At 39.5% G+C, this 14,077-nt stretch overlaps 2 protein-coding genes across 3 annotated transcripts; one reads left to right on the top strand and one right to left on the bottom strand.

The window, feature by feature from the left end:
* Window positions 1–24: 24 nt before the first annotated feature.
* Window positions 25–8,944, top strand: rcl1 (RNA terminal phosphate cyclase-like 1). The gene is made up of 9 exons (XM_018670398.2): window positions 25–237; window positions 601–672; window positions 1,074–1,249; window positions 1,761–1,835; window positions 1,928–2,052; window positions 2,260–2,385; window positions 2,499–2,655; window positions 6,994–7,097; window positions 8,369–8,944. The coding sequence occupies exons 1-9, from the start codon at window positions 108–110 to the stop codon at window positions 8,520–8,522; spliced, it is 1,119 nt and encodes a 372-aa protein (XP_018525914.1). The 5' UTR covers window positions 25–107; the 3' UTR covers window positions 8,523–8,944.
* anxa3b (annexin A3b) lies at window positions 8,590–13,373 on the bottom strand. 2 transcript variants are annotated; one of them, XM_018670401.2, is made up of 15 exons: window positions 13,239–13,373; window positions 13,005–13,067; window positions 12,528–12,567; window positions 12,368–12,415; window positions 12,063–12,150; window positions 11,775–11,869; window positions 11,559–11,672; window positions 11,321–11,411; window positions 11,136–11,215; window positions 10,646–10,702; window positions 10,219–10,312; window positions 9,985–10,080; window positions 9,767–9,825; window positions 9,278–9,400; window positions 8,590–9,096 (listed from the first exon to the last, which is right to left on the bottom strand). In XM_018670401.2, exons 3-15 carry the CDS (start codon window positions 12,537–12,539, stop codon window positions 9,037–9,039), a joined length of 1,017 nt encoding a protein of 338 aa, XP_018525917.1. In that variant the 5' UTR covers window positions 12,540–12,567; window positions 13,005–13,067; window positions 13,239–13,373; the 3' UTR covers window positions 8,590–9,036. The 2 variants fall into 2 exon arrangements, with proteins under 2 accessions (XP_018525917.1, XP_018525918.1); XM_018670402.2 differs by lacking the exon at window positions 13,239–13,373 and having other exon boundaries at window positions 13,005–13,187.
* Window positions 13,374–14,077: the final 704 nt, after the last annotated feature.

The raw sequence follows: 14,077 nt of genomic DNA, 5'->3' as shown, positions 1-14,077 counted from the left end.
AAAAACACATTTATGACCCTCCTGCTCTGCCGTAACCTCGCCTCCTCCCAACGTCTTCCTGGACAAACACACGTGGATTTCCACTGACGCCAGGCAGAAACAAAAACATGGCAAGTCAGGGACTCGTTTACGACGGCTGCAATTTCTTCAGACAGCGGCTGGTTTTGTCCACACTCAGCGGGAAGCGTGTTAAAATCAAGAACATAAGGTCTAAAGATGACGACCCGGGGCTCCGAGGTGAGTCGCTGCTTCACTCTGCATGTGGCGTCGCAGTTAGCTCGGCGGCTAACCAGCTAGCTGCTACGCAGTTGTGAGTGTGGTTAAATCGCTGGGCGTCGGACGTGGGGAATCGATGGGATAATGGTGTAAATGTGAGATAAATGCCATCTCACTTTACTGTTCAAATATGTGTAGTTGTTTTGCATGTCAAGAACAATTAACCATAGTTTGGGGAGCTTTGTTTTACATCATTTGAGTCACTTATTTTGACATATGTGAGTGAGGACTCAGAAGTTTCCAGTATATACATGGAATCTTTAGAAGTTATGGTACTTTGCTTAAAACATGTCTTCTCTCTTATTCCTTCCTTTTTATCTCCAGATTTTGAGGCCAGCTTCATCAGACTGTTAGACAAAGTGACCAATGGCTCCAGAATAGAGATTAACCAGACAGGTGAGTGTTAAAATGAGTGTCTGGCTGCAGTGGTAGCTTTGTCCCAGACTCTATGGTTTATTTAATAACTGTTTGCTGTCTCAGGGTAATCGTGTGTTGAGGTCTCAGCACTGTGCAACACCAGCAGGTGGATACTTTGAATGTTAATTATGGGATTTTAGCTGACGTTATGTAGTGTTTTTCACTTTATTTTTCTATATAATGTGCCATTCTGCTCCTTTTTCTATGTGGCTTTACCTGTAGTGTTGCCTAAGGCTGTAACTGTAACCTTCTATAACAGAAAATTTAACAAAGCTTTTACTCTCTGTGAACCAACATGAGGACTTTCTTCCATTTTGGTGAAGTGATTCTTATAGCATCTATAGACTCACTCACAGTTCTGGTGTTTCTGTCTCTCCAAGGTACTGTGTTATTCTATCAGCCTGGCCTGTTGTACGGAGGGTCTGTCGAACATGACTGTAACCAGCAGCGCTCGATCGGTTACTACCTGGAAGCCCTGCTCATGCTGGCTCCATTTATGAAGACCTCCCTGAAGGCCACTTTGAGGGGCGTCACCAATGACCCAGTTGATCCGACGGTGAGGACACACACTCATCAGTCCGATCAGATCCTATCTAATACTTTTTGTGTTTTAACTTTGTACTTCTTATTTATGATCACACTGGGTGGAACTGAAGAATGTATCTGCAAAGAATATGTAAACTATGTGGTTAAGTGCACATCTCCTAAATTCAAATGGACACAGCCCTCTAGTGTGCACATCTTTACATGCAGTTTAATGTCTTATTTAAAGCCAGTCTCAGATACTGCATCATCCATTTTCTGCTCTTTGCTATGAGCTGCATTGTTTCAGAGTGGATAATGTCAACAAACCAGGCACTAGGAGGTAATAAGAAGTATGAATTGGAGAAACTGGAGAGAGTTGTTGTCATGGAAACACTGAACAGCGTCTTTGCTTGTTGCTGTGATGAGAAATGATCCATTGTAGATTCTGTCATGGACTTTTTTTTGCACAGTAGTTGCAATTTTCAAACCATTGCAGACATGTTAGCATGTCAATAATTTAAACACTTGTCTGTCTCCCCCAGGTCGATCTGCTAAAGTCCACAGCCCTTCCTGTGATGAAGAAGTTTGGTATTGGTGGGGATGGCTTTGAGCTTAAGGTGAGGACGTCATGGCAGCCTTTGAAAAGCATAATTTAATTAATAATAGTCTTTCCTTAGTCTCATTGTCTCTGCTGCTGCTGCTCCCTCAGGTGGTGAAGAGGGGTATGGCACCGGGTGGTGGCGGAGAGGTAGTTTTCACATGTCCTGTCTGTCGGACCATGAGGCCGGTCCAGCTAACTGACCCAGGAAAGATCAAGAGGATCAGAGGAGTGGCGTATCCTTGTCAGGCTCACAGTCATTTCTGTGTTTCACTTGTGCATAACAATAAAGTAATACAAATTGTCATAAAAACCTTTTTTCATAGGCCACTTTGTTTATTAAATGTCACAAAATAATAATAAATAATAATAATAACACAGTCTCAAACACCCACAAACCCTGTTATGTGAGCCAGCAAAAGGCCTTGACTGTCTGAACCCAGATATTCGGTGAGAGTTTCTCCTCAGATGGCGAACAGGATAGTGGAGTCTGCCAGGGGCGTCCTCAACCAGTTCCTTCCAGACATCTACATCCACACCGACCACATGAAAGGAGCCAACTCGGGCAAGTGAGTATCTCATTGTACATTTATTAATCAGTAAGTTTCAGTTAATGTATGTTTCTGTAGGTCACTCAACACTGAAGAAAAGACATTTAATAATTCATGTCGGTTAACCACAGGTCTCCAGGTTTTGGCCTGACATTAGTGGCTGAGACGCTGAACGGCTTCTTCCTTAGTGCTGAGATGTCGTCCACACCGCAGGGGCAGGGAAACCCCGTACTGCCTGAGGACCTCGGTAGGAACTGTGCCAAGCTACTTTTGGAGGAGATACACCGGGTAAGCACAGCAAAGACCCATATTTACAGTACAAATACACCTCTCTCTCTCTCCCTCTCTCTCTCTCTCTCTCTCCTTCTCTCTCTCTCTCTCTCTCTCGCACAGACTGACACTCACCCGTGTCAGTGTGGTGGTTTTTGAAGTTGATTTGATTTTACAGGTTCAGACAGCCTGCTGTGAAAAGGGTGTATAAGACCTTCTTCACTGTGAACAGATGTAGACACTCAGCCATAATCAGGAATCTGGCTTAAGTTTTCAGCATTTGCACAAACAGGCCTTGTGTCCGTGAGCATCCCAGCACTATTTTAATCGCACATAGAAAGGCTTGCTTTTGATTTGCAGCGTGAAGAGTGTCTTTTTTTTTTATTTAAAAGAAGTCTACTGTGAAAATGTGCTTTGTGTTTTAGAGAGGCAGTAGACAAAATTAAACCAGTGTGGCTTTGCGAACAAAAGGCTTTGCTGCCTTATTGTCCATACAGAGTTTTCTGTGTTTCAGTTGCTATAATACTGCTGCCAACTGAAGACTCTTTCATCAGTTAACTGATCTATAAAGCAACTTCCAGTCATACTCTTATCCAACAAGTCTGATACTGGTTCACAGAATAGATTCCCACACAGATGTATTACTGGATATTTTTCAGAGGGATATTTTTTTATGCTCAATCCAAATTTTGCATTTAGCACGAGGCTGTAACCCGTTGTACTGCTTGGATTTTTCACAGTGAAGAATGCAATGTTATAATACAATGATAAAGTTTAACTAAATCTAAAATCAACTTTATTTTTTGTTTGGTTACTGTGCTGGAAAGTCTCTGTTATCACTGGAAGTTGATATCAGGACTCAGTCTGCACACAGCTGCTGGAGAATCAGTTTGCAGCCCATCACTGCATGATTTAAAATTCTTGGGGAATACCTGACATACACAGACAAGGCGCATTGAAAACCCAGCACGCAACAATGACTTTCACTGCCCTTGTTTACCAGCGTTCTCGGCTAATGACCATCAACCCCAGTCTGGAATTCAAGTGAGAAACTGTTTGTTGGCTGAACTGCAGTGTAGAAAGCAACTGAAGAGTTTTTCCATTCGAAATCGGACATTTTTTAGTTCCATTAAGATGGATGCTATAGTCTGTTTGATGAAGCTGTCACTGCAGTATGTTGGAAAAGCGTGTATAGGCATGTTCTGTGATAAAAGTGAGTGACTGTGAACTATATTAAACTGTATTAGTCCACAAAGTAGAGCAAGGCTGTTCCCCTCATCTCTGCTGACCGAGTTGTCTGATTACACATTCCCATGTAATTTGATTTCAAGTGTGTGTGATAACAGTCTTAGTAGCTGTGCACGATTTCATCATCTCCTATTTCTCTTCCTGAGTTACTACTTTGGTTGGTGGCCCTCAAACTTTCCCCTTTTCAACTGTCTCTCTTGAAATATGGTTGTTACTTAAAATGTATACAGGCACAAATAATCTCACATAGTCAGACAGGAAAAAGAGCCCACTTCATCAGAATATATACAATTAGATCCAGTGACTGATTTCAGTTTGCCTCCACATGGCTCTGCCTCTCAGCCGTCTCTCATAGGAGCCATGTGAGTCCAGTTAGCTGGTCAGGGTAGTGCTGATTAACTCTGAAAGAGGAATATTGTTGGATGCGTCCTCTTAACTCCAAGCGACAGAGAGAGTGGGGAACTAACATCTTTCAGACTTCGAGGATGGTGGATTAATAATCCTTCAATTTTAAACATTCTTTTTTTTCATACAGCCACAGCTGCTGGTAGAACAGGTAGATTCACTATGTTGAGAAATGTAACAACATTTGAATAACCGCAGATTTTAATACCTAACTGTGGCAGGAGGGACAGAGTGATTGCTACAGCTAAGAGGATGAGAAGAGAATGGCTAACACCAGAGTAGCACTCCGGCTGGGATCATTAATTTTTTAAAAAAAGGAAAAGAAATTTGCTGGATTCGCATTAAAGGAGATAGGCGCTCTGTGTGTGTGTGTGTGTGTGTGTGTGTGTGTGTGTGTGTGTCTCTGTCTGTCTGTTTGTTTTATGGTTAATCAGTACAGTCTTCTTGTAGTAAACCAAAGCTACATGATGGACATTTTGTTTTTGGAAGCAACATCAACACTGGGCAGGAGCTGATGTAAGTGGTGCTCTTGTAAAATTTTGTTTATTTATACTAAACGAACTTTAATTTTAATGGCACTTAGATATACCATGTACTTGGCTCTGTAGGCTTGTGTTGAGTTAAAGTTTTGTCAGTTGCATGTTTTCATGTTGGTTTTTATTTAAATGAAATTCAGTTTGACAGGTACAAGTAAAAAAGTAAGCACTGTAGTGGTTACACAATGAGTCTGAAGACACTGAATATTTGTGTCAAAGGCCCAGTCAGAAATCGTTGTTAACCCAAGTATAGATTATAGCTTGATTACTATTGGGTTTTTTTTTTTTTTTTTTGTTTTTTTTAAAACCCTGACCTACTGTGTTGTTCACTGTTAAGCCACCAAATGATAAACATAGATTTCTTCCCCCTCATTATTATTATTATTTTTTTAAATTCAGATAGTTGTTATCCACTAAATGTTATATAGTTTTACAGGTTTTGGTTTAATTAGAAATTTTACATGGTATTGCGTCGTAGAACTCTCTTAACTGCGCCCACGTCTTTTTTATTTGACTGTTGGGAAAGGGGGTTGCCGTTCACTCATAGGATTCAAGGGACTTTTCCATAAGGCCTTGTGGTTGCTGTGGTTGTGGCTGCTGGGCCTTTTGGGACATCTTTAACTGTGTGACATTTCCTTTGGAAGGCAGGGTCTGAAGCTACCTGTCAGAGATGGTATTTATGCATCATTTTTCTTAGTTTGAAATGTAACACGTTCTGGAAAAGTTAAAGTAGTTTCAGCTTGTGTAGCCCAGATCAGCAACACAACAAGGTAAGGTGCTTGGGCACAACACTTTCTCAATAGTCAGCCTTATGTGCTTTCCAAGCTGGGGAAAAGGTTAAAGAAAAGTCACTGAATTTTGAGAAAATCTCATTTTAAAATTGAATTCATGTTTCTTGCTCTTGATGAGCACTGTTGAGTTTTTACTGGAGGCAAACACAACATATTTTATGAGGTTAAATGTTTTGGAGTTAAACTTTAAAAATATGAATAACACATTCATGTAACCGGACTGTAGGAAATATAACATATTACTACTAAGTAGTAGTAGTAACATTACACATCAATTATACATCTATTTTTAAGGCTTATTAAACAATTAAAATGGTGGAAATAACTTGCAATGAAGTTGTAGTTTTTCGTATGGCTGCTCAGTCCATGAAGTATCTGTTTGAATTTATTTGTACTTCTTACCAAGTCTGATAAAATTCATCCACTTTCTGAAGGAATGTAGTTAACAAAATCTCTGTCTCATCAACAATATAAACAATGTCACCATAGTTTTGCCATGGTCTCAGTGATATGATTATGTAATTGAATCATATTCCTGCTGACAAGCTGTCACGATGCCATAATGCTGCATGACTGGGCCACAAGCTTCCGTAGTTAGAATGGATGCACAGTAGGCTACAAGTGTAAGCTGTGAGACATTTGTGCCTCAAATTAGTATGGGACATTAAATGGTAAATGTCTTAATTGAACGGTCAGTGGACAGCCATTAAAGTTCCCTCAGTTTATAAAATGCTCTTGGGTGTGTCCAGTCTTGCATAGGCCTCTTCATAAGGGGCTAGGGAATAGCACATAATTTATCGAGTAATCACTGTGGCATGTGATCACTTGGCTAGACAGAGAAGATCCTCTGTCTTCTCCTATGTTGATGGAAAAGGGGGGAAATCAGGAGGAAGGCTAGGATCAGAGGTCAGGTCAGTGGAAGCAGGATAATGCAGCCATAATTTGGAAAAAGAAGAAAGAAATGTTGTAGGTATTTGCTGCTAGGATATATGAATAAATAAAAAATGGTGTACATCTGATTAAAGTGCACACATGGATTTTTTTTCAGGGAAAAAACAACCTCCAGCCTGATTATAAACCACAATAAGACTTAACATTTGGCTTTGAAATGTCTCTGTTAGTTTTGTTGATCTATGTTTGAGTTAAAGACTTTATATCCTGAAATTTGTGTCCAGAGCTAAAAAAACACATCTGACCCTCAATCACCTCTCATGGATTCCTACTATGTTTTGCAAATGTAGATAGCTATCAGCGTTGGACCTTAGATAATCAAACCCTCTGTCAGGGGGTTGCTGAGTTCTTTCTAAACATCTCCACCTCCGTGACATATCTGTTTTTGTTGCTGAAACACATCGCCCCTCCTCTCTCTGTTTTAGGGTGGCTGCGTGGATTCATCCAATCAGAGCCTGGCGCTACTCTTGATGACCCTTGGCCAACAGGACGTGTCGAAGGTTCTGCTTGGACCCCTCTCCCCATACACGTAAGCTATTGTCCCAGTGAACCTTACAAACAGACCCATGGCTCATTCATAAGTTAATATACAGATGCACTATCTTCTAAATGTAGAACATTTAGTTATTCTTCTACTAGTCCTCTCTTGGCAAGTGACTATAATCCAAAGTTCTTGTCCCACGTGTAGGGCACAAAATACTGGACAGATAAATCGATAAATGCACTCATCAGTTTGTTATATATAAGCCATGTTGATTGTTTTTACTATTCTCACTGAAAATAAAGGGATTTTAAAAAAAGAGGAGAACAGTTTTAACTCATTTACCTGAATCTTACATCCCAGTGCAGTTCAGGGAACAACCTTGTGTTACAAACAACTGAAAAAGACTTGTGGTTATGCAAAGGGAAGGAAAAATGCAAATATGCTGCTGATTATGCACCAGAACTATTGCAAGTTAATAGACCAGCAATATTTTTTCTCAACAAACTGTAAATAGTAGTTAAATTCACTAGTAGTTAAATTCACTCTTCTTTTTCTTTTTTTTTCCTCTACAAATTGTTCACATGCTTTTTAGCACTTAGCGTTAACACACTAGTTGGGCAGGCTCATCACTCATTTACATGCTCATTAAAAGGTGCTCGGTGAATGTGTGATGAAAGGAGATATTTATGTTTGAAGATAAGTTTCTACTATAAAAAAAAAAGTCTTGCTCATAGATGGGTCCATATGTTTAAGGAAAAAGGAGACAAAAATAAAAACAGCTGAACACAAAGTTGATTTCAGACACTGTCGTCACCACAATTGAGGAGCGAACTATGAACTGTCCATTTTCAGTTATCATGGTACCGGTGCTGTGTCCCTCTCAAGTACAGTACTATGATAACTGAAGATTGGCAGTGCCATCACAATACACTCTTCCCCTCATCCAGGTAATACTGATGACAGATGACACAAATGTATGCGTTTTTGTTTCTCTGTGTAAATTGCCTTTGCTTTATAAATGACACATCCTAGTTTTAGGAATTGAATGTGCATTAGAGATTAAAGATGAGCTTTTACCTTTACTGAAGTCACTTGAGGTAGACCCAGAACACTGTCCTCTGGTAATCTTAGTGTATTAAGTTATTGACAGTTGGAATATATTTTATCAAACACAGGGTGAACGCCTCTCCTTTGGGATTGTAAAGTGTAAAATCAGGACATGCTGTAAGCAATAATGCATAAAAGTGAAACTAAAATTTCATCTCTCATTTTTCTCACTTAACCTTCTTCCCCCTCCTCCACCCATGTCTCTCCAGGATCGAGTTCCTCAGACACATTAGAGATTTCTTCCAGATCATGTTCAAGATCGAGGTCCAGAAGCCTTTTGAGGACGAAAGGAAAGGAGGAGACAAGGTCCTGATGACCTGTGTAGGAGTTGGTTACAGCAACATAAACAAAACTCTTAAATAAAATAAGTTTTTTTTTTTTAATATAAATGACACTGTGTCATCTTCTATCCCTGCTCACTCACATCCCATAGGAGAATATAGTATTTTTATTTTGTTAAACATGAAGGTTATGACACTGGCTGTTTGTATGTTTCCAACTTTTAAGTTGTTTGTGTTACAATATACCAGAAGATAAAATATTTAGTAAGAAATCTGCAGTTATAGCAGTCACATGAAATACATTCAACAGCATCTTCGTATCCATGAATATCAGCTTCTTCACCCAGCATGCATGATGCTGTGGTTAAAACATCAAAGTCTGGTTGCACATTACTGGAATTCCACATTTAAAAAGCACTTCTAGATGGTTAGTTCCAGTCATCGTCAGGGCTAGGTTCAGGAGAATGTATCAGTATGAATCTAATAAAAAGGTCATGGACTGGTCACCGTTGTCATTAGATGCTGCTCCTCTCATCTACTACAGGATAAAGCTGCACTTCACACCATATGTTTTTCATCACTGGAGTTAGGAGGAGTTAGTCATCTTGGCCACAGAGAGATTTGAGGGCGTCGCCATAACTGCCTGAAACTTCAGACTAGAAACATGATGAGAGAGAAAAGGGAGGAAGGAAAAAAAAACAGGAAATCATGTTTGTGGTTTGTCCAATGTCTAAAACAAGACACCATGACATTTAACCTTTGCTGAACATTTATATTGATATATTGAGTTTCCCTTATTAAAAAAAAAAAAAAAACTCTCTGGGTGTATGCACTGACCTCTAACTGGGAGTAGAGGGAATATCCAAACAGCTTCTTGTACTCAGCTTTGATGTCCAACAAATCGATCTCTGAGCGGCTGACAAGTATCCTGGTCAGGACAGACTCTGTGGTCCCTGCACCCTGGACAAAGCAACACAATGAATTTTGGCATAAAACAAGTCCTCAATAGATAAAATGAAAAAGCAGTATCTACTTTCTCAGCAATCACTCCTACTGTCTGTTCACTTCAAATATAGTTTTCTGTGGAGTGCAGTAATGGCTGCTCCTGTGTTTGCGCAACTTAACATTTTTATCTGCTGCTTCACAGCCTGTCGACACATTTCAACCAATGTTGCACATTCAGTCAAAGCAGCAGCAATAAAACAGTGGCTTAACATTCCTTTCCACACCAGCAGTGACCAATACAATTGACTACTGTGGCTAAAAAGAGCACACAGAGCAACCAAACAATATGTGGATTTCACTGGGACAGTTTGCTCAGCTTACCTTCATGCTCTTGAAAAGCCTCTCAGCGAGGTATGCCGGAACACTCTTCACACATTTAACTAGATAGAAAAATAAGAAAAAAAGGTGATAAATTGTATGTTAAACGAGCCTCAAATGTGCAGTGATTTACTTTCCCTATGTGAGAATAAAGAGGCAGCACCATAGCAATGGACCACTGTTCAGTGTTAGGGTGAGAAAGTGTGGGATGTTTTTCTCACCAACAGCCACCAGTAGCTTCTCCAGGTTTCCAGACATCTCACTCTCAATGCTCTCCTGCAGAGTCTTCTTGCTAATGTTCTTGTATTCTACCAGAGCTGCCAAAACAAAACAGAGATTTGAATACAGCTTCAGTGGGCGACCCGTTCTACCTCCTGAGCCACAGCCACCCTACACTAGTATGGTTGTGGACTCTGTGTGTATCTACAGAGGAAATATGTAACGTGTGTACCCACTCTGTCGAAGCTGGGGAATACTCCTGTGGCACAGGATGTCGATAAACTTGTCTTCATCAGTACCCCACTTCTTCTCCCCTGCTTCATAGAGCGCCTAGGTAGAATGAAAATAAGCGTGAGCTCATACAGCTTCAGATATGAGCAAGTAAAGTGTGTTAACTAAGGTGAGTGGTGCCTTTGAGCCCTGGAGAAGTGTCCAACACAGTAACTTAACTGCTCTACAGTGTTTTAAATGCCACTGCCACAGTTTCTTTACATCCATAAAACATCATTCAAACTATCAAATGTGTGCCACATTAGCCACAGGAGCTTCATGGCTGTAATGTGCTTCATTGAAAAATACTGAAGTTTTCTAAATTTGTCTGAAAAAGAGGCAGAAAAACAAGGATTGACTTCACAATGAATGATTTAAATGTAGTGAATATACCTTAGCATCTGCTTTAGCTTTGGCAGAATCCACATTGGTGCTCTCATCTCTCTTCCCCTGTGAGGATAAAAGGAAGAAAATAGATAAATCCAATTTATTTGGCATTTGCTCAGAAATTCATTTAATTTTAAAATTATTTTTTTGATATGCTTGTCACAGTTCAACATCTAAGGCAAGCATTGTTTGGAATTTGATAATAGAGACGATAAGCTTTCCAAAGATTTACAGGTCTTGTAGAAAACATCTTTTATCTATTAATTAAGGCCTCTAACTGAAGATGGATGTTTTTTATATGAGGCTTTTCATGATGTAGATTCCTTGGACATGAAGAAATTTAAGGCGTAGACTGATTTTTTTAATGACATTTTTTGAGATAGGAAAGGAATGTGACCCAAGCTGTCTGGCAACAGTAAATTTATTGCTTTGGGTCTGATTCTCATTTGATGTAAATGCCTTCTGACAGCACATCACTCTTTTCATTTTAAGGTACCTCAGCCAAGATGAGCAGCGCTTTGCCATAATCTCCAGATACGTCAGACTGCAGATCATGAATCATCGACCTCCCCGTTTCTTGGATGAAACAGCACAGTGCAAAGAATTTCAAAATAAGACAACAACTGCTATCTGTTTCACAATAATCTGAAATTACAAATACATTGTGTTGAAAATACAAACCTGCCAGGTATGTTTCAGATATGGCTTTTATCTGTCTGTTGGATCTCGAGGCAAAGATTTCTGTCAGCGTACTCTCTGTGGTCCCTGGACCCTATATGTGAAATAATGGTAATAACAATGGTAATGCAAATATAGTCAAATTTCATGAATTTAAACAAATCTGAAGAAAATTCGAGTCTGTTTCAACAAATTATATTGTGCAACTTCTGGAACTGGTGGACCTTTTTTTTCATCTCACCTTGATGGCGTTGATGACTTCATGACAGTCGTAGACAGCAGGAGGTGTCACCAAGGCTACCAACAAGTCCTCAAAGTCTCCGTGGGTGTCGCCCTCCAGGTCAGCTACTAATTTCTAATGTGGGCAGGTTGATAATATGCAAAAATCTTACTCCACATCTCGTTTTGTCTTTGTCCCACAATTAAATATTTGAAAAATGAGTATCCATTGACTTACCCTTCCTGTGGCCTTCTCATAGGCTGTAGCAATAAGCTGACGCTGAGCATTACTTCTTTGGGTCAAGACATCTATCAGTGTTTTCTCCGTTGTACCTGTAAAGGAGAGGAACACAAAACAGGCTTACCACTTTCACTGCACCTGGAAAGTTAATTTAAATAAAAGATGACATTTGTTCCACTCACTGACGTAAGGGCACACTTTGATGATTAAAGTGCTTTACATGTTTCTCTGATACAGTTACATATCTAGAAAATAAATGCTGGAAATGATAACTTATTAGCTTACCAAGGCCTTCTATGGCTTTCCTTAGTGCAGCCACATCTTCTTCCACTTTAAAGTTTGCTTTGTCCTTTACAGTTCCCCTCGTATTGGACTGACAAACACAGGCACACACTCACAGGCTCATACATATCAATGTGAAATGATTACCCAGTAACCATGCTGTGAATATGTTATTTACTGTTGATAACATCTTATATTTTTAAGTTGTACATATGCATTCCAGCCTTAGAAAACTGTATGATAATAATCATAACCATTATTATCATGATCTCCATAATCATGAAAGGTAAGGGTTATGTCCAACTTACTGTCACAGTCAATGAGGAGGGGGAGTCTAAGAGCAGGTCCAAGTCATCCTACGGCAGGAATCAAACATGTTTATATTATCACTTTTATTTTCCTCTTAATTTAAGGCTAAAATCTTATTTAAATCATATAATCACTCACAAATTGCCAACAACTACTCACCCAAACAGACATTGTTGTGTTTGTAGAGGGAAGTCTTTAACTAGAGAGATGAAAAATAATACACTAATAATACCTTCATATCCAAGTATAAAGATATATTTTATCTTTCCACTTACGGACTTCTGTCTTTGCTCTGCACATTGCTCACTTCACCCGCTGACTTTCACTGCCAGCGCGTTTGGTTTCCATTTCGAGTAACATAAACAAATGCATTGAAATATTCCTCCTCGTGTGTTCCTGTATTTCCACAATAACTATCCTCATCTAACAGTTTAAGCTCGAGTAAACCAATGTAGAATAAGAACTGAGGAAAATCAAACCCATAGGATGTTAAAGTCGATCACTGCGCAGGAAAATACAAACTTCCCGATCAGCAAAGCGGGAAAAAAAACATGGAATACGCACAGAGAACAAATGTAAAGCCTACATGGATAAACACTATGATCAGAAGTCAGAAAATTGTGTTTTTCGTCTTACCTAAGTTAGAAGACAGGACTGATGTCAAAGTAGGAATTTCACAGTCTGCCAGACTCGCCACACCTTTCGAAGAAGTTCACATGGCAACGCCCATTATTAGTTGAATCACGGAGACGTTTCTCATAAACTCCTCCTCATGTGTACACGGTAACTGTACTGCCATGTCACAAGCCTTAGCGTACACTTCTAATTTCTACTCAGCTTTCACTGCAACTTATACAACAATCTACCCACCTCACCCACAAAGCACCATCAGCTGCTGCACAGTGTTTTTCTCACACAGCAGCAGTGTTCTCGCAGTGTCCTCAGAAGTCATTAGATCTCAGTAATAACTCAACAGGCTCTCTAATAAGCTGAGTCCAAAGTCATGTTTGCTTTGAGGGCAGGAAGGCTATGAGTCAGATATGAGAAGAGAGAGGGGAAGGAAATTAAGAAACTGTGATCAGTTGGACTTATCTCTTCATTTCATCTCTGCCTCTGTCTAGTTCCTTTAGCATTATATATTTTAGATGCAAATAATAGGACGTTAAGATAGGTTATTAAGCAATCATTCAAATATGTTCAATTCAGTGAAAGCAATTCATTTCAGAGATGGGTCAGTCAGGGACTGTCCCCAAGCAGGAGGCGATACTTTAGGGCAACAGGAAGATCCATCCTGTGTATTGGCTATAACTAGAGGAAAAACTAGAGGAACCAGAGGAAAAATATCGATATACACAATAAATGCATCCAGGTGAAGTATGAACGTGATGCACAGAGAGGGGAGGGACAATAGTGACATCTTGCGGCCTACTGTAGACACTACAGAAGTTATGAAGGAAGCAGACAAAGTGGAGAAGAGGTAAAATAGGAGGCTTTGTCGACAATTTGACGGCATAAATAATTTTCTGTGCGTATAGGAATGAAATGTTTCGGATTCGTTGTGCCCCTGAAAATACAAAATAATTTCAAAAAGTAGACAAAAAGTTAGACAAATATAACATGGACATTTGAATTTGCAAGATAAAGCTAACACAACTACATATTATATTATATTATATTATATTATATTATATTATATTATATTATATTAT

Source organism: Lates calcarifer, linkage group LG9 (assembly GCF_001640805.2).
Source record: "Lates calcarifer isolate ASB-BC8 linkage group LG9, TLL_Latcal_v3, whole genome shotgun sequence".
Lineage (NCBI taxonomy): Eukaryota > Metazoa > Chordata > Actinopteri > Centropomidae > Lates > Lates calcarifer.
This window is presented reverse-complemented; position numbering and strand designations above follow the sequence as displayed.

Coding starts and splice junctions, on each gene's coding strand:
- rcl1 (XM_018670398.2), top strand. CDS start 108: ATGGCAAGTCAGGGACTCGTTTACGACGGCTGCAATTTCTTCAGACAG. Junction 238..600: donor TGACGACCCGGGGCTCCGAG/GTGAGTCGCTGC, acceptor TTTTATCTCCAG/ATTTTGAGGCCAGCTTCATC. Junction 1,250..1,760: donor ATGACCCAGTTGATCCGACG/GTGAGGACACAC, acceptor TGTCTCCCCCAG/GTCGATCTGCTAAAGTCCAC.
- anxa3b (XM_018670401.2), bottom strand. Junction 11,412..11,558: donor AAGTCATCAACGCCATCAAG/GTGAGATGAAAA, acceptor TTTCACATATAG/GGTCCAGGGACCACAGAGAG. Junction 11,216..11,320: donor ATCTGAAACATACCTGGCAG/GTTTGTATTTTC, acceptor GTTTCATCCAAG/AAACGGGGAGGTCGATGATT.